The sequence below is a fragment of the Chelon labrosus genome, assembly GCF_963514085.1.
Source record: "Chelon labrosus genome assembly, chromosome: 23".
Lineage (NCBI taxonomy): Eukaryota > Metazoa > Chordata > Actinopteri > Mugiliformes > Mugilidae > Chelon > Chelon labrosus.
The window spans coordinates 10,196,501-10,214,812 of NC_140356.1; the positions used below are offsets into that span (position 1 = coordinate 10,196,501).

The 18,312-nt window shown below is 42.3% G+C and overlaps 1 protein-coding gene across 1 annotated transcript in view; it reads left to right on the forward strand.

Annotated features, from left to right (window-relative positions):
• Positions 1-16,347, forward strand: part of nrcama (neuronal cell adhesion molecule a) — a 52,429-nt gene extending 36,082 nt beyond the window's left edge. Inside the window, exons 10-31 of the mRNA XM_084573294.1 lie at positions 68-199; positions 330-473; positions 679-790; positions 877-1,043; positions 1,190-1,337; positions 1,419-1,543; positions 1,866-1,895; positions 2,691-2,792; positions 2,969-3,166; positions 3,260-3,330; positions 3,494-3,719; positions 3,861-3,976; positions 5,369-5,579; positions 7,174-7,296; positions 7,418-7,594; positions 7,825-7,857; positions 8,411-8,476; positions 8,998-9,120; positions 9,277-9,432; positions 9,830-9,961; positions 10,515-10,593; positions 12,084-16,347. Of these exons, the coding sequence (XP_084429420.1) occupies positions 68-199; positions 330-473; positions 679-790; positions 877-1,043; positions 1,190-1,337; positions 1,419-1,543; positions 1,866-1,895; positions 2,691-2,792; positions 2,969-3,166; positions 3,260-3,330; positions 3,494-3,719; positions 3,861-3,976; positions 5,369-5,579; positions 7,174-7,296; positions 7,418-7,594; positions 7,825-7,857; positions 8,411-8,476; positions 8,998-9,120; positions 9,277-9,432; positions 9,830-9,961; positions 10,515-10,593; positions 12,084-12,318 (2,906 nt within the window). The 3' untranslated portion in view covers positions 12,319-16,347. The remainder of the gene's footprint in view (positions 1-67; positions 200-329; positions 474-678; positions 791-876; positions 1,044-1,189; positions 1,338-1,418; positions 1,544-1,865; positions 1,896-2,690; positions 2,793-2,968; positions 3,167-3,259; positions 3,331-3,493; positions 3,720-3,860; positions 3,977-5,368; positions 5,580-7,173; positions 7,297-7,417; positions 7,595-7,824; positions 7,858-8,410; positions 8,477-8,997; positions 9,121-9,276; positions 9,433-9,829; positions 9,962-10,514; positions 10,594-12,083) is intronic.
• The last annotated feature ends 1,965 nt before the right edge of the window (positions 16,348-18,312 follow it).

Sequence of the window (18,312 nt, forward strand, 5' to 3'; positions counted from 1 at the left end):
TTTAACCATTTATTCACATAGCTGGAAATGTTGCTAAGCAAAGTTTGTTTTTACCCGTGTTCTTCAGCCGCTCCCTTTTGGGTCAGTGCTCCCAGGAACCTGATCCTCGCTCCCAATGAGACGGGAATCTTGACTTGTCGAGTCGGTGGAGAACCCAAACCACAGATTGATTGGTTTGTCAACGGAGTTCCCTTAGAGAGTGAGTAAAATGAGTCCATACCATGTAAAAAACAGAATATGCTACATACATGGACTTTTGACTTGCTGTAGATGGTGTAGATAAAGAACATCCAGAACTTTCTGCGATTCTGTCTCTGGTGCTGTGCTAGATGCTCCCATGGACCGCAGCCGCAAGGTGGAGGACGACACAGTTATTCTCAGCAATGTGAAGTCAGGATCCAGTGCCGTCTACCAGTGTAACGCATCCAATGAGTTCGGCTACCTGATGGCTAATGCGTTTGTCAGCGTTCTCGGTGAGTTAAAGCTTATTTTATCAGCTACCTCATACACATTCCCGTTTAGAAAGACTGTGGAAATCACCAGCTAGCAAGTTTAACCAAGCAGCAGGTCAAGGTTTATTTTATTATATCTGTTTAGCTTTGGACATCCAATCCTATGTTAGATGGATGAGACACATCAAGTGGAGATTTAAATGGGCATTTTTTTTTCTCCCGATAGCTGAACCACCAAGGGTGCTAACTCCACCCGACCGAGTGTACCAGGTCATCTCTAACAACCCTGCATTACTTCACTGTGCCTCCTTTGGTTCGCCAATACCGACCATCACATGGTAAGTCAGGCTGAAGTTCAACAGGATTTAAAAAATTTACTTTTACATACAGATTAATACTAGAGCCGTCTTATTTGGTGTTTCAGGTTCAAAGACAGTCGGATCAGCATTAAGAATGACGACTCACATGTGATCCACGAGAATGGTACGCTGGAAATCCATGTGGCCCAGACAATGAATAGCGGAAAGTACACCTGCATTGCAACCAACAACCTAGGGATTAAGGAGAACCACGTCTACCTGGAGGTTAAAGGTCAGTAGGGTTTTGGTAACAACTCAGAGCAGTATTCTACTGGAAACAACTTGAGGAATAAAATACAACTTGTTATCTTTGCATCACAATATGGCACAGGAACACACTAAAGAGTCGATATAAACTTTTCCTTTATGTCTTTTTAGAGCCTACTCGTATCTTGAAGCAGCCAGAGTACAGGGTGGTGCAGAAAGGAATGACCGCTGAGTTTGAGTGCAAAGTCAAACACGACCCTTCCCTGGTTCCCACCATGACCTGGCTCAAAGACAATGGAGACCTGCCAGACGACAAGAGGTACAAAAGACATCAAGCTTTGGTTCATTTAATAAAGCTTTACCCTGTGAGGAATAAGGAAACATCCTCTTTCTTGCTCAGGTTTGAGTTGACCGAGGACGGTCTGACCATCAAAGATGTGACGGATAAGGATGAGGGCACTTACACCTGCATCATGAACACCTCCCTTGATCAGGACTCGGCCAGTGCTATGCTGACCATTGTCGGTAAGTTCACGTCACTGCCACACCAACATCCTGTTAATTGTGGTAAATTCTTCGACTGTACTGACACTTACTCTCTAACACAAGCGTCCTCAGAACTGGAGTCCTTTTCTTTTCTGTCCTGCTTCTGTTGTTTCAGATTTAAAACTCTGCTCTCATCCTCCAGATGCACCGAGACAGTATTTTTTACTAACGCCATGCTTCGAATATATTCTTAGATTCATGTTACCATAGTGATTCAGCTTTTAATGCAGTTTCTAAAATGTGTGTCGCTAACATCTAAACTTCTTCTTGCGCTCTGCTCTTCCTTCTCGCTTGCTGTCAGAGGCGACTCCTACTCCAGCCATTGTCTACGGTAAAAACAAAGACGGCAGTGTAGCGTTGTGTAACTTTAATTTTCCTTCGCTCTGTCGTCGGTTCAGTTTGTTAAACAAACCTGTACCTTCCATTTTTGGTTTGTGCATTCATTTTATTTATCTTCTGTTACATATTTTATCATTTTTTCATTTAGTTTTGTTAAATATAGACAGAATTTCACTCATTGCCGATCATCACAGTGTGTAACAGTTCACGTCACGGTGCATGCGTGCAGGTGTCTTCACTTCACCTGCCTGATTAGACCCGAGCGTGGCCGTGCAGGTGGCTCCACTTTGACGTTCAGAGGTCTAATAAAGCTGAAGTAAAGTCATCTGTGTGGGGTGCTTAAAATGTTTTAAAAAAATAAAAATAAGGGTTAATAAATAAAAAAAAATTAATCCAGCAGAGGAAAAACATTTTCCTTGACAAGACACTTTTTGGGAAACCTATTTTATCATTTTAATCACGAAGGGATACATTTATATCAAATAACTCTTTTAATATTTGACTTTTGCCAGCAAATAAAATTAGAAATGATCGTGCGTCATGTCCTCATACTCTCTGCTTTTGAAGCCATTCATTTTTATGAGTATATCATAGTAAAAATATTTAATGAGAAGACCTTGTCTAAGAAAAATCTGCGATAAGCTCAAAAGCAACAGTATGGATTAAAATAAATTCCTAATTTATTGCTGCAAAACAGTAGCAAGGACTGGCTGCTCTAAATTCAAAATTTTATTTATTTATTTTTTTTATTTTTTATGCGGTCCTGAGCTCGTTTTTGTCTTTGCAGAACAACCTGACCCTCCGGCCGACCTGGAGCTGACTGATCAGACGGAGAGGAGCGTCCAGCTCACTTGGATTCCTGGAGATGAACACAACAGTCCCACGCAAAGTAAGAAATGCTCGTATTTGCTGGCTGGTGCACATTAAAACAAATTTTCACATTTAAAATTTCCTAGTCAGAATGCAGGTACATTTTCAGGAATTGGGACAGGAAGTTGATAGTTGCTATGCTTGCTATGTGTGTTGTTCAAATTCTTGAACTCCCACATCTTTTACCTCCTCCAGAGTTCTTGATCCAATACGAGGATCTTCTCCACGAGCCAGGAGTTTGGAACAACCTGACCGAAGTTCCTGGCACAAGCACTACAGTGCAGTTACACCTCTCTCCGTACGTCTATTACTCTTTCAGAGTGCTGGCTATGAATCAGGTGGGCTACAGCGATCCCAGCCAGCCCTCACACCAATACAGGACCAACCCTGCAGGTGATGAATGTGGTAGCCTCCCAGAATAGAAATATAATAATTCACTGCTGAGAACTCTAAAATACTAACACAGAATGCTTTGGTTTTACACAGCTCCTGATGTAAATCCATCAGATGTCCAGGCAGTGGGAACAGAGCCTGGAAACTTGGTCATCTCATGGACAGTAAGATTGTTTTCATATTTCGATTTCTGACTGCTGTGAGCTTCAGTTTAGTGTGTGGATAGAATATATACTGGCACCAATATTCAGGTTATGTTGCATGCAGTTTGGAGGACATTCCACTTTTATTTTTAAGCACTGGACTAAATAAAATGACTGTTTGCAGCCACTGACAGGATTCCAGTCTAATGGTCCCGGTCTGGAGTACAGAGTGCAGTGGAAACGAAAGGACGTGGACGAGGGCTGGTCATCCCAGAAAGTGGCCAATGTTTCTCAGTATGTCGTGTCTGGAACTCCGACTTACATGCCCTATGAAATTAAAGTTCAGGCCCTGAACGATTACGGCAGTGCCCCTGAACCTGAACCGGTGACTGGGTACTCTGGAGAAGACTGTGAGTGAACTCTTTTTCATTTTTCGGTCACGAATATGGAGGTTGATGCAGGAATATAGAGCAAACTGATTTTTCATGCATTGTTTCTGTAACTGGTGCCACCATTTAGATTTTTTTAATAAATTTTTTTTTGCTTGGCAGCGCCTATGTCTGCTCCCGATAGTGTGCAGATCATGGTTCACAACAGCACACTCGCAGAGGTGCACTGGGAGCCAGTATCTTTCCCCTCAGTTCGAGGAAAACTGCAGGGATACAAGGTATATTTTGACAACACTGTCTTGGTTGTAGGTTGCGAAGGGCTGATGGTGCCTTGCTAGTCAAATCAATGCTTGAGTGACATTTTAACTAGTGCACATACACCCTAAATGTCTCCGGTAAACCAGCAACACCAGCTGATGTTAAAAACAAACAGCAACCCCTCAGTTCAGACCGTGATTCCCCCCAGATCATGTGCTGAAGTCTATGCATAAAGAGAGAGATTGACACATATGGAAACACCTTTAGGTAGGTTTATCTGCACACTGCACATGCATGACAAGTCAACACCACAGAACTGATTTTGCAGAATTAGTGAACACAAGGCCAAACACACCTTAAAATGGCCACCAGTTTATCCAATGGGAAGCCAACACACAATGCCAGCCCATCAGCTCCACCGGCAAAGAAAAGTCAGAATAACAGCTCAAAGTATTAACGGCAACCATAAACACAACCAACAGCCTACAAGCACGCAATACTAGGAATGCAAACTAACAAAACTCATTTTTTTTGGCGTAGTAGAAAGAATACATGGCATTTAAATAGAAAATACCCAATTTCTTTTGGCCGCCTCCTCAGAGGTGTGCCCATGAGGTGTTGGCTCTTCATTGGGTAACACGTCGGCCATTTTGAGGTGTGTTTGTGTATATATATAGGCCGTGTGTTCGCTCATTCCGTAAAATGTGCTCTGGAGTGTTGAATGTGTTTGTGGTGTTGACCTGTCATGTATGTGCTGTGCGTAGAAAGGTCTCTTAGAATGGTTTTCTGTATGTGTCATGCTCTCGCCTTCAAAAAGATAACTATGGCAAACTTAGCTTCAAATGTTTGTGCTAACTTTCAAAGACATCAAATGTCATACCTTCAGTCGGGCATTGGCCCACTCAGAGCAACAGCATTAGACTCCCAAACATTTCCATTAATCTCTTATGTTTGCTGCATGGTGGCTTCCCAAGTTATTCTGAAATAGGAGCACATATCAAATATATAATTTCACAGACTATAGGCTGATGTTACTGCAAAAATGTGGGCCTAAGATTTTAACATTCTGTTGTGGAATTGAGAGAAACTGGGAAAGAGGGGCAGACAAGCATTAATGAAGTACTTTATATCCACTGAAGACAGTTATGTGTCAAATCTGGCAGTTCTACACAAAAAGTCGTACTTTTTAATACACTGACCGGTGTCCTGTTTGAGTTTCTCATTGTGAAATAATTGTGTATTTGGGTTTGCATGTTGAGGTCATTAATATGCAGCTTTAAGACCTTTTTACATTTTTATCAAGCTCTTCTGACCCTTCTTCATGAAATGCCTCTCTACTGAGCCACCTCAGCGGAACCATGTGGTGAAAAAAACATCCTTTACATCAAACTAAACCGGCGTGTCTCCTCTAGGTTTACTACCGTCGTGAGCGCGGCTTGCATGAGGCGGAGGAAGAGGCAGAACAGCAGGAGGAGAAAGTTCTAACTTTCAGTGGGAACCGTAGCGAGGGACGTCTGCCGGGCCTCCAGCCTTACAGTGTCTACAGCCTCTCCATCAGAGTCCTTAATAACAAAGGAGAGGGGCCTCCCAGCCCCAGCAAGACATTTGAGACACCTGAGGGAGGTGTGTAGGGATCTAGTTCCCATGCATGTCTAAACTGATGATTTTAATTTCTGAAAAAATAGCTTGTATGCAGTTATTTTCCTGCCAATTTATGACTAACATACAATGAATCATGATTTTATTTCCTAGAGCTCTCACACACAACCAGAAAATATCCTACAACGTTATACTTGTACAAGTGACCACGACAGTTTGAATGTACACTGACAAGGCATAACATTATGGCCACTGACAGGAGATGCAAATAACACTGACCATCTTGTGACAATACATTGTTCACACACAAAACCAGTTTAGGAACAACTCAAAAAACATGAAGAGAACAAGAACACAAGGTGTTGACCTGGCCTCCAAAACTAGATCCCAAACTGATCAAGTATCTGTGGGATGCTCTGAAACAAGCCTGATCCACAGAGGCCCCTCCCCTCAACCCATAGGACCCAAAGACCCCCACTAACAACATTGTGTTGCCAGACACCACAGGACACCCTCAGAAGACCCATGTCCATTCTCTGATGAGTCACAACTGTTTTGGAGGCACAAGGGAGACCTACACAATATAATGTTATGCCTGATCGGTATAGCTACACTCATAATTCGGTGTCTTCATAAAAGACCACATCTCTGCCTCTTCTTGGTGGAAAATTAATGACACTTGCCATAAACTTTTGAATATAAATTTGTTGGAAAATGACCAAAGACGCACATACATAGAAATGATTTTATTGATCCATCTGCATGTCATGTCCCTTCACCCTCCTAGCTTAAAGTCCCACCTATATGCTAGCTAGCAATGGCACTTTGCTCTGAAAACAGACCTGGCATGTTACGTCCACAGGAGTGTCAGGTGAAGACAGACGACAGTGTCATCATCCATTGGCTATGGGTTCTTGTACATTTATCAGCTACCTTGATTCAGTACAGCAGACAAGAGCACTCAATCTTCCTACCACTGTACCACTTTTGCAAGATGTGCTACCAACCTTATGGTGCAGATGTAAATCAAATCCAAAAAATTATACATGGTTTCTTTTGGCCCCTATGAGCTAAGTAGTTAAAGTAACAGGATGAAGTGACTTGTTTCAAACACTTGCCAACACACTTTTAATGGTGAGAAGAAATTGCTCAATATTTTTTTGCAAAGTATTTTCATTTAAACTGGTTTGTTTAAAGTGTTCACACTGTTGCACTGTATAGATGTATGTACACAGAACTGCTTTCACCCAGATAGTGGCATGGTGATGAGAACATACTCCGGATGATGTGTTGCGGTTTTGATGCATACTGTTTGCTACCGCTAGCTTTATTAGCACTGCTATGACCTCTGCCGCCACCAGACACGCCATAGCAACTACCCATGTCACAGAAGATACCTGCAACACCCTTGCAAACATGCAGCTACATCCTAGCAACCAACTTGTGATGCCTTAGCAACTAGAACCGCAGCAACTCTGTTTATTGAAGACCTTAGCATTCTTACATTTCTTTGTATCGCTCCACAGCCATGATTAAACTCACAGTATATAAAATGCTGAATCACACAAAAGAGCTAGCGTGCAACAGGCCATGACAGTGATTCTGCTTTTGTCTTCAGTACCGGGGCCTCCCTCTTTTCTCAAGGTGGTCAACCCGAGTTTGGACACTCTCACTCTGGAATGGGGAGCGCCTATGCAAAACAATGGGCGCCTTACTGGATACACGCTCAAATACCAACCAGGTAGCCTGAGTAGAAGCTTGATTTGCTGCCTGTATATTGCAGCAGAATTATGCAGCATTTGTGCAATGGGAAAGCTATGTTATGCATTCCTAACTCTCTGACTCCTTGACTCTCTTTGCAGTCAACACCACCAGTGAACTGGGACCAGTCAAGGTCATGACCTTTCTAGCCAATGAGACCATCATTACCCTGGGCAACCTGAACTCGAGCATGCTCTACAAGTTTTATTTAAGTGCAAGGACAATCAAGGGCTCCGGCCCCATCATCACAGAAGAGGCTTTCACAGCCATGGACACTGGTTAGTGCTGTGTTCATAAACGCACTATTTAAAAAGCATATCAAAAGCACAGTATGAAGAAAAGGTTAAAGTCTGAAAGTAACCATAACAACGGTCAAAATAAAAGTGCTGTCATAAATCTAAGGGGTTCTTGTAGAAATTACAACCACGAGGAGGCTTCATTGCATTCCTCACTCCGCATCTTACACCCCTTTTATCTCTCTCTTTCTCTCTTTTTCTTCTCCCTGAAGCTCATATTCAGCCCACTGTAGAGGCGGGCAAAGGTAACCCAAGTTTGCCATGGAAGCATCTGCATGCTAATTATAGCAACAGAAATTAGAAACCAAAACCACAAATATAGCATTTATGCATGTTCAGTTTGTACATCTGCAAAACTTCCTGGTTAGTACGACTTCCATGGCTTCTGCAAGCAGCTGAGCTTGTGTCCTATTCTGAAGGAATAGGCTGCATTTAGTGCAACATAGTGTACAATGTAGGATTTTTTATGCATTTTAAAATGTGCTTCTTTTTTGAACCTTCAAATGAATAGTTTCATTAGAACCCTCTTGCATGATGCTTATGAATGCGTTCGTTCCGTTCTAGTGCTAACACATTTTATTCCCCTGCCGATGCTGTAAACGGATTGTGTTTATAAATGTAGTAATTCATTTTTGAGTCAAATATGCATGCCGCAGCTGCTCGTTTGTTTTGGGTTTGATGCCGGACCAGTTGCTTAATTTAATTCTGAGTCTCGGGACTGAGATGTCCGCGCCAGTACTGAATGCTTTCGATTGTGTTGGGTTTGTGTGTTGTCTCACTCTTTCCGTGTTCTTTCAGGCCCCACAGAGCCCCCTCATCCAACTCCCCCCATCACTCAGTCTCTGCATTCCCCGTTTCACAAGGGTACAAGCACTCCCCGTGTCCCTCACTTCCTCCCCAAATAACTATGAAATCGTTGCTGCAAACATAGTCAATCTCAGAAAGACACAACAACAACAACAATAAAGAAACCTAAGGATCAGTCTGTGTTCTTTAACTTGATTTGTCTTTACTGAGATGGACATTTTTTGTAGCAACTAAATGACCTGTTTTCTATGTTGAACAGATGTTTGGTTGAAAAATCTAACTAACATTGAAATCCTTTGAATAATTTTTAATTTTGGTTGCTCAGGCGACAGTTTGTAAAGTTTTGCTCTCATATGATGGAAGTTTAAGTTTCCAGGCATGAATTGTTTAACATATCAAACCAAAATGTAATGAACCGGTCGTGGAAAGGTTCTGTGGATATATTCTGACAGTTTCTCTATAAATACTTGGTGATTATTAAGGCCATGCTAATGAGCAGAAAATTCAGATGACTTAAATTGGTTCCTTCTATGAATCCTGAATAAAAACCCAACATTTCTTTTTCTCTGTGTGCTTAGCGCCTCCTGTAGGCCCTGTGTTTGGCACCGTTAACACGTCTGTATCAGAAGACGGTGCAGTGATCAGTTGGGAATACTTTGGACACCATAAGAATGTATATGTGGAGTATATTGTAGAAAACAGTAAGGCTTCTCCTTTGTATTTGCATTTCAGACATTAGTGCATGTCTTGACTGTCTAGAACTGAATCAGTTGAGTCAAAATATCATTTGCATTATTATTATTTCTCCCAAAGGATCCCTAAATTTATCTCCTCTCCACTCGCTGCACTTATTCTAGGTAAAGAAGACTGGAAAAAGGAGTTGGTAAATGGTTCACACTCGCATATGATAAAAGGGTTAAAGCCGGGGACGTCCTATAGGGTGCGGGTGGTAGCTAGAGATGCAGCTGACTCGACAGCTCACAGCACAGACGAAGTGTTGGTTGCAGTTCCAGGTGAGGCGGCATGCCTCAGGATAGATGGTCTATGTATTTTTTTTTGTCTGTCCGTCATCAGATGTACGGTGTTACATTCAGACATGAATGTACGCTGGTTGGTTTCCTAGTTGGTGTTCAAGCATGTCGGAAGTTGTCATCTGTTCCCACCTAAACTCATCCCTAAAAGACCCATTACTGTACTGTTGTGACTTGTGGTAGTCCTTTCTTTTGTCTTCTTTAATAATCATTGCATATTAACCCATTTTAAAATCCCCATTTCAGTGTTTACAGCCTCAGTTAATCCCTGTGTCAGCATGAAGAGACTGGATGTAGCAGACTGGATTTAAATTTTATTTGGACTGACAGTTATGCTCACACTCTGCTTTTCATCCCTTCCCTCCTTCTCCGTGTTCAGCTGTACCCAGCAGACAGGTTGACATCGCCACCCAGGGCTGGTTTATTGGACTGATGTGCGCCATTGCTCTCCTCATCTTGGTGCTTCTCATAGTGTGCTTCATCAAGAGAAACAAGGGTGGCAAATATCCAGGTAAAGCACACACCGACAAATGTATCAAGCCTTGGGATGTAAATGAAAGATGGGCGTACCACAATGACGTCAACCGCTGGATTGCGGACAACCTTTTTGAAACGTTGTGTGTAGCATTTGGCCAATGTTGGAGCCAAATGTGGCCGTATTTGGAAGAGAGTGGAGCTTGACAAGAGTTTGCTCTAGAGCAAACATGTCAATCAAGGCAGGCGAGTCTCAAAACATACCTCTTAAAGCTTTTCGACCCATGGAGAGCATTTCGGTTCTCATTGGTGCACCAGTTCTGTTCCGACAGAACCAATCGCCCTGTTGCATTTTGACTTAACTCTAACCTGCCGCATAAAATTATATGTTGCACAGAAAGACTAACTTTAAACAATCCAGATCAATGAAACATACGACGTACGAGCCACCCCTTGTGACCATCAGTGGCATTGCACTTTAAGCTACTTTAGCTATAGGCACTGACCTGGCGGCTACGTCCATCTTTTACATACATACTAGGGTCCATGATGGAAACTGAAAAACAAACGATATGCTGTGTTATCAACAGTGAAAGAGAAAGAAGATGCTCACCAAGACCCCGAGATCCAGCCAATGAAAGAGGATGATGGGACATTTGGAGAGTACAGGTGAGAGATCTGCTTAGAAAGGATAGTCTGACATATGGCCGAGATGGGGCCACAACAGACCTCAGTGTATGAGACATTGTTTTTTTTTCTTTCTTTCTTTCGTTCATTGTGTCCTGATTTGGATGTTTGCATGTAGAACATTTTACCACGCTACAGAGACACTCTCCCCACCAGACTCCATTACCAAACACTCCATAGAGGCAAGACAAAACTACTGTGTTGAATCTTACGCTGACAAACTCACTTGCACCCTGGTCACCTAATTAAAAACGTAGAACTCATAAGTCAAGCTATGTCTATTTGTAACACGTTGTCTAATCTCTGGTCAAGTAAACCATATACTAACTGATTTTAATTTCAACCTCAAGGCTTCAGTGTCTAAAGATTTAATTAGTTCTCTGGTCTAACTTTACAGCTGTTAATCTGGATGTCATTGTGCTTTAAATGTTTCCATCTAGTGTGTCTTGTCTTGCAAAACTGAAATAATTGTCACATCAGAAAGTAGACCTTGTGACTCTTGAACTGCTTTTCACGTGTCCCTCCATTTTTATCTTTTTTTGGGGGGGCTTTAGGTCAATGGAGAGGTAAGGCAACATGTGGTAAAAACCAGCATGCTATTCACGCAAAAATGTCTTTGAACTGTTTCTGGCTTAAGTGGAAGCAGAGGCAAGGATGAAACACATCAGGTCAACTATGTCACTATACTCACTGGTGTGACATAGTCAACACTGTAACTACTGTACAGTTACGGCGTTACCACTAAAAATATCATTAAATATTAACTCTTTTACTGACTCTCATTTAATTACTTATCATGAAATAATAATTCCAAAGTTTAAGTACAGTATAATCCTAACTGTAGGGCTTGCATAGTATTTACTAGAATACAGTGTTTTTAGATAAATGAAGCATTAAAACGGCATTGAACAGAACATAAATGTTAATGGCTTTGGAAAATATTTGCATTTTTGAATACTGCATGTAAACTGAAAGCATATTGACTGAAATATTTCAGACAGTGCACTCTCGTGCAGGTACATGTGAAGGATTGAAAGGCACGCATTTGCAAACTCCTCTTTAGCATTGCACCCAGGCTGAAACCACTACAGCACTAACACTTATAGATAATACTATGTATGTAGCTGAGCTGCTCCACTGTACACGTACGGTAGCATGGAGGACAATGTACCAGGCTGTCCTTTGTTTTTGTGCAATACAAGTGAGCGATTATGTTTCTATATTTGTAGCGCACTTGAGATAAAAACAAAATCTGGTATAGCATCCAAAACAGATATAAAGACATGCTGCTATGATACTGTCGATTTGACAAGTTATATTTGTGCAGTGGAAAAGCCAGGTTGCTTATGTGCAAAATGCTTGAAGAGCCTGTCCTGTGTGGGCAGCGGGGTTTTTGACAACTGCAGAAAAACCTCTGCAAAATGCATGAACTATATTTCACCTTCCCTCCTACACCTTCCTATTTCTCACAGTGACACAGAGGACCACAAGCCGCTGAAGGGCAGCCGGACACCGTCCAATGGGACGGTGCGCCGCGACGAGAGCGACGACAGTTTGGTGGACTACGGGGAGGGCGGGGACGGACAGTTCAATGAGGACGGCTCCTTCATCGGCCAGTACAGCGGCAAGAAAGAGAAAGACACACACGAAGGCAACGAGAGTTCAGAGGCCCCGTCGCCCGTCAACGCAATGAACTCGTTTGTCTAACGACGGTTGCCGCAGCCACTCCTTGTCACCCTGGCAAATGCGACCATGGAGATCTGTGGTAACAGTTGCAAAGGTGACATTTCGTTGTGGACACCTACTTTTACCCCGTGGTGGCTGTCACTGCAGTGGTCCCCTTGGCTACCTGTCACCAAGACTGCTGACACGTCCTCATCTCCACACCCGCCAGCCCCAGTCACACTGTGACCTCCTCCCTCGGCGCACACACACGCAACATACCAACGACCGACAGCAAACCCCCCACCCCGCCACCATGACCATAAAAAAGGTGTGAGACGAGGAAAGCAATATAGAAAAGCAGATGGAATGTACCAGAGGAAAGGGTTTTACCACTGAGCACGAATGTGGCCAAATGTGTGTGTGTTCGTGCCATTTGATCTTCTTTAAAACACTAAATATCCAAATATATATATTTTATCTTAGTACAGGACATGACCCGCAGGCAGGCAAATGCAAATCCCATTCGTAAACCAATGCATGAAGTAAATCATGACTCTACTGAGCATTTCACCACCCTCGTGTCAGTTGCTGCAAAGGTAAGCTGCCTGTCGGATCTGTATGTTGTGCACGCCTGCAGGCAGCTGGGTATGCTTTTTATTGTTTTCAGAAAGTGTTAATTAAATGATTATATAGACAAAATGGCGGCAGTGTCTTGGCGGACACTCGTGTGACTCAAAGTAGAAGCTAGCATATGTTTGTTTTCGGAGAAAGACTGTTTGTACATACGTGATAGAAAACGAAAAAAAAAAAGATATATTTCAAGGTCAGGTACGTCCATTTGTTGTCACTGGAAGCCTGGCTAGAAATGTATTGAACTCGGTCACTCCTTGTCACACCAGCCAGAACTCCCACACTTAACTCCAGTCGGCCAGCTTTTAGCCTCATGTTTTGCTTGCCTTTCTTTCTCAATCCGTTTCCTTGCACCGAGCCTATGCTTCATGTCACTGAACACTAACCGAACACATGGGGAGGCGTGATTGATCCAGTGTCGTTGTTAAGTGCTTCCACCCTGAGTCGTGGCCACTGTGCAAGCCTTTTTGTTCTAGGTGATCATAGTATAACTGCTACCCCGACGTTGTTCCCAATAGCATTTCTACTTGTGTATCTGCTAATGGCAGAAAACTGTATGTTACATGTAGAGGTTCACTGAGAGTACGCTCTGTAGTTTCCGGATATTTACATGTTGATGATCAAGAAGCTCTCAGCACGGTTTCTAGTGCCTTTGTAGAGAACAGTGACCATCCCTCTTCATACACAAGACAGACCTGGGCTCAGTGCAGTTCAAACAGTCCATGAATACATTATATACAAAATACCACCTGACATTACTCCAGTGACGGCTTTAAAAGCTACATGAGCACTACATTTAACATTTGCCAATAATATACAACAGAATTCAGCTATGTGAGTATGTGGGCTCATTAATTTCACATGGCTTATGTGAGTCTCATTTTTGGAGTCCAGGGTCCCTACATAAGGCTAAAAACTCTTAGCTAAAAAACTGATTTCAGTTCTACAATGGCATTAGTAGTGAGGAATCATTTTCTGGGGCTGGTTTCACAAAGACATTGAAGACTAGTCTTCACAAAAACGAATGACCTATTTTTGTATAAAAAGTCGGCTTTATTTTCATAACCTTGTCTTTTTTTTTTTTTACTTTTTTTTTTTGACCAAGCAGCACTCGCTGGGGACTGGAAAATGAAGCTAACGCTAAAGTGATGGAAACTGAAATTCCTTGAATGGCCACTTGAGGCTGTCTCCAGTGGAGGTCAATGGGGACTCCAGTCAGTCAGTCCCCATTGACCTCCATGTTAAAAGGCCGAATACCTGTAGTGAATTGCTCAGTTCAAGAAAAGAGTCATTTTAATGGTTTTAAGGCTTGAAGTTATGCATAATTAAGAGTGGGGGCCTTTGCAGATGCTAGCCACCTGCCTAGGCTTCAGCTGCCCACACCGGCTTCACTTATTCTCCACCTCTCATTTGTGAAGTTGAGTCAAGAAGGCCAAGATGGTTATGGTGTCAGATGTCGCATCTTTTCAAAACACTTAACAGAGAATTCAAAGTGTACAACTTTGAATTTCAAATTCTTACAGATCTAAGCCACAAGCAACATCTGTTTTTGTGAGACCAGCTCCAGCTATAGATTGTTATGGCCTTGTTGACAATCATGTTATCCAGCTTCCATCAGTTCATGTGGTGAACGCACCATCCAGCTAAGACTTTTACACAGGAAATATGTGGAATATTAAAATGTGTAGGAAACCTGAGGTCATGTATTCATTTCGAGCATTCTCCTCCTGACACGTTCATCCTGAGGAGGAGCCGCTGCTTTGCAGCACCGAACTACTGCCAACCTGCTCACCAGGTAACTGCCAATGGGAACCAGACGCTATAGTCTTACTGGTAGCTCTCAGAAGTGAAGGGGTCAGAAAACTGAGTAGTGATACTGAATGTGGAAAGTGTTTATGTGAATGAAAATATTGCTTGTTTCACTGCAAGTAGTAAACACACTGGTGACTTTGGTTTATGCATTTAACCTAATATATGTGTATGTTGTCTTGTTCTGAGTGCAGCACTCAGTGAGTTTTATATTACTGTCAATGAATGAAGCTTATGTGTGAATGTTTGGGTGCATGAGTGTGTGTGTGTGTGTGTGTGTGTGTGTGTGCAGCACATGCATGCTACCGTGTCATGGCGTGCGTGATGTATTACTTTCTATTTCCATTGATAACGGTCTATAATTCTGACGTGTGTCAAGCAGTCTGCTCCTACTCAGCGGGAAACACGAGACTTTAATTTCAATTTCCATGTTTTATCATGACTTGCATCAAGTTTTTAGGTTGCAATGTGTCCGCTTTCCACGTGTAGATATTTTTGTTGTATTTTTGTAAATAATGGCTTGACTTGAGCGTAGATGCGTTGAGGTTGGAGGTGAGAGCTTGACCTCTGTCAACCCCCGTTGCATTATGGGTAGGGGGGTTGCAAAATGGCATTGTGTGAGATGAGACTATTTACTGTTTTCACTCTTTCGTTTGATGTGAAATTATTTTATTTTCGTCAGGTGGATTCGCTAGGTCAAATGTTTCAGCCTACCAGGCATCAAAGGAGATTATTTAACTCGTGACTGAGCTCTTGTGACACCTGTATTGTTTCTGTCTCTGACAGTTCATGCACATTTTCCGTATTTTTTATAAAAAGGCACACAGTTCAAATTGTCTTTTCAAATTCATCTAGTTCAGGACAATATATGCAGCATGCTGGAGAACAGTTGTCCTAAACTAAATGGATAAAAAAATGACTTGTCCTTTTAAGAGTGTGCATTAAAAAATAAAAAAGAACTACAACAAAAAACAACAAAATAAAACTAATTTGGAGCATTTGAAAGGACGGCCGGCATGGACACATAAATGGACTGGCAAATTTGAGTGTGAATACCCTGGAAACGATGTTCTAGTTACTGGTGAACATACAGTAGGATACACAGTATATGATATGATATAATATGACATTCTGGTTAATGTTGAAGCTACACGAGAAGCATGAAAGGCTGTCAAAAATGGTTTACTCGACAATATAATATTGCAAAATATTTTGTATTTTAAATGAAGTTTAAAAAATGAAATAAATGTTGGTTTCAGGTTTCAAACTAGTTCTGTGTTTTTTGTTTTATGACCATGAGTTTATTGCAGCGTGCAAAGATGTGTGTGTGTGGCGCCACCTCGTGTATAAAATGGTTTATTTTTCTCCAGCAGAGAGATTAATTTAGAAGAATTAATCCTCTACAGATTAAATGACATCTGCTGTGTCCTTTATTCATATCTATAGGTAAAGCTTTACTGCAGTGACTTACAGTGACTTGTTTTAAAACACTACACCGATCAGCCACTACATTAAAACCACTGACAGGAGAAGTAAATAACATCTTGACCATCTTGACCATCTTGAGACAATGCAATGTTGTGCTTGGAAACGTTACTTAGACCAGACCAGGCACCCCCACCCCATAGCAATGACAATCCTGGATGCAGCCTGACACAGGCACACACACAAAAACAGTTTAGGAACAACTCAAAAAAACAAGAAGAACAGCACAAGGTGTTGACCTGGCCTCCAAATTCACTAGATCCCAAACTGATCAAGTATCTGTTAGATGCACTGGAACAAGCCTGATCCACAGAGGCCCATAGGATCCAGACCCAGAACTGTTTTGGAGGCACAAGGTAAATTAAGGCAGTGTTAAAAGTCTTGTGCAAACATATTTAAAATTAAACTATGGACTATTTATCTATAGGTATTGTATAACGTATCAACCACCTGCTTCCAGAATATAGGGTAAAGACTAGACTCCCTCATACATCTCATGATGTGTGGTAGACTGTGCCATTAATAATAGATTGATCAGAAGGTCATTTATGATGTACAGCACATGGCTGCACAGCACATGAGCTATATGTACCTTAAAGTATAGCCCTTTTTTTCTTTTTTCTTTTTTGCTAGCAAACAATAGGCATTAAAATAATCCAGTAATATTCCTAATATGATTAATTGTTCTGTATCTTATGGCACAAACGATCACTTTTGTATCCCTTGTCTGGGATGCGCAGCAGCGTGATGCTCGCATCCCTCCCTTCCTCCCCTCTCGCATGGACCAATCGCCGCCCCATCCCCGCTGCCAGCCCGACGTGCCACTCACGCTCTTTCGTCCAATAGAAAAGTTCGTGCGAACGGGACGCTCCGGCGGGTGGGCTCTGCGGGGCGATGCGGTTCGGGTCCAGGTGTGCCATGCGGACAGTGCTCTGAAATTCCCCCGTTCCCCCTCAAAGGTAAGAACGACACCACGCGAGAGAGACAGAGAGTGTGCATGACTTAGTCGCCTCTTGTGTCCGGACTTCGGACAATAAATCGAGGAGGATTCGTGGAGCCTGGGAGTGCAGAAATGGACCGGCACTGGGAGTACCGCAATGCAGAGCAGAGCAGAGCAGAGTGAATTACCGGTGCCGCTCATTCGTCATTGGGGTGAAGTGATGTAAGGGGCTGCGCAGTTACTTTTAGAGGCTGCTAGTTTTTTTTGGATGTCCTGGTTTAGCACCCCACAGTACACTTTTAGATAGTACATGCTAAGACAAGAAAGTCAATGCATGGAGGAGAAGCAAGGTGAAAGTGTCAGATCAGTATGCGTCAAGGGCGCAGGGAGCTCTTGGAGGCATCATGGCATCTGTTTGCTAGAGGATGAATTGTCCTTCATAGGCAAGGCAACTCCCTTATTACTCCAATACTTTTAAAGATATATATACTGTAGAGTCTAAAATATTGTTAAACACTGCAAATCCACCTCTGAATACCAACTTAAAAGATTGTTTCTTCTGCACCATTCTGTGTGCACTAGACTAGATGTAGCAACCCAGAAATGTGATCTATCACACTGTGTTTCTTTCTCTGTCTCCCCCTCCCAACATTTACTTCCCTTGTCTCCAGGGCTCAAACAAAAGAGTTAAAATAAAATGTATGTGAGTCCAGGAGCAATCTGGCTCCTCCCTGGATGTAAGAAACATTTAGCAATGGATACGGATATGCCTGCAAGATTGTCAGAGGAAAAGTGATCATTCCTCTCTTCACATCGCCGACATTTGGCCCCATTCAGTCTCCATGTCTTTGCTTTGACACATCTGAATAGATAATAAACTATTGTTTTGATACGTGACTGAATTCAAACATGGATTTGAATGTGATTTTCTTGCAGCCACCAAAAACAACGGCAAACATGGCCGTCCAGCCAGCCAGCCGGTCCCTGTCACACTGGACTTAATACATGTGCTGACCTAAATTTCGCTGGTCTGTCCAAAGAGGATCTGTGAGGGGATTACTGCTGGGAAACAAATGAAAACACTCTCAGATGAATCGATCAGAATTAACAGAGGGACAGATTGCTTCTGTAATCTATTAAGCCAGATCTATAAGTAACATATCTGAGTATAT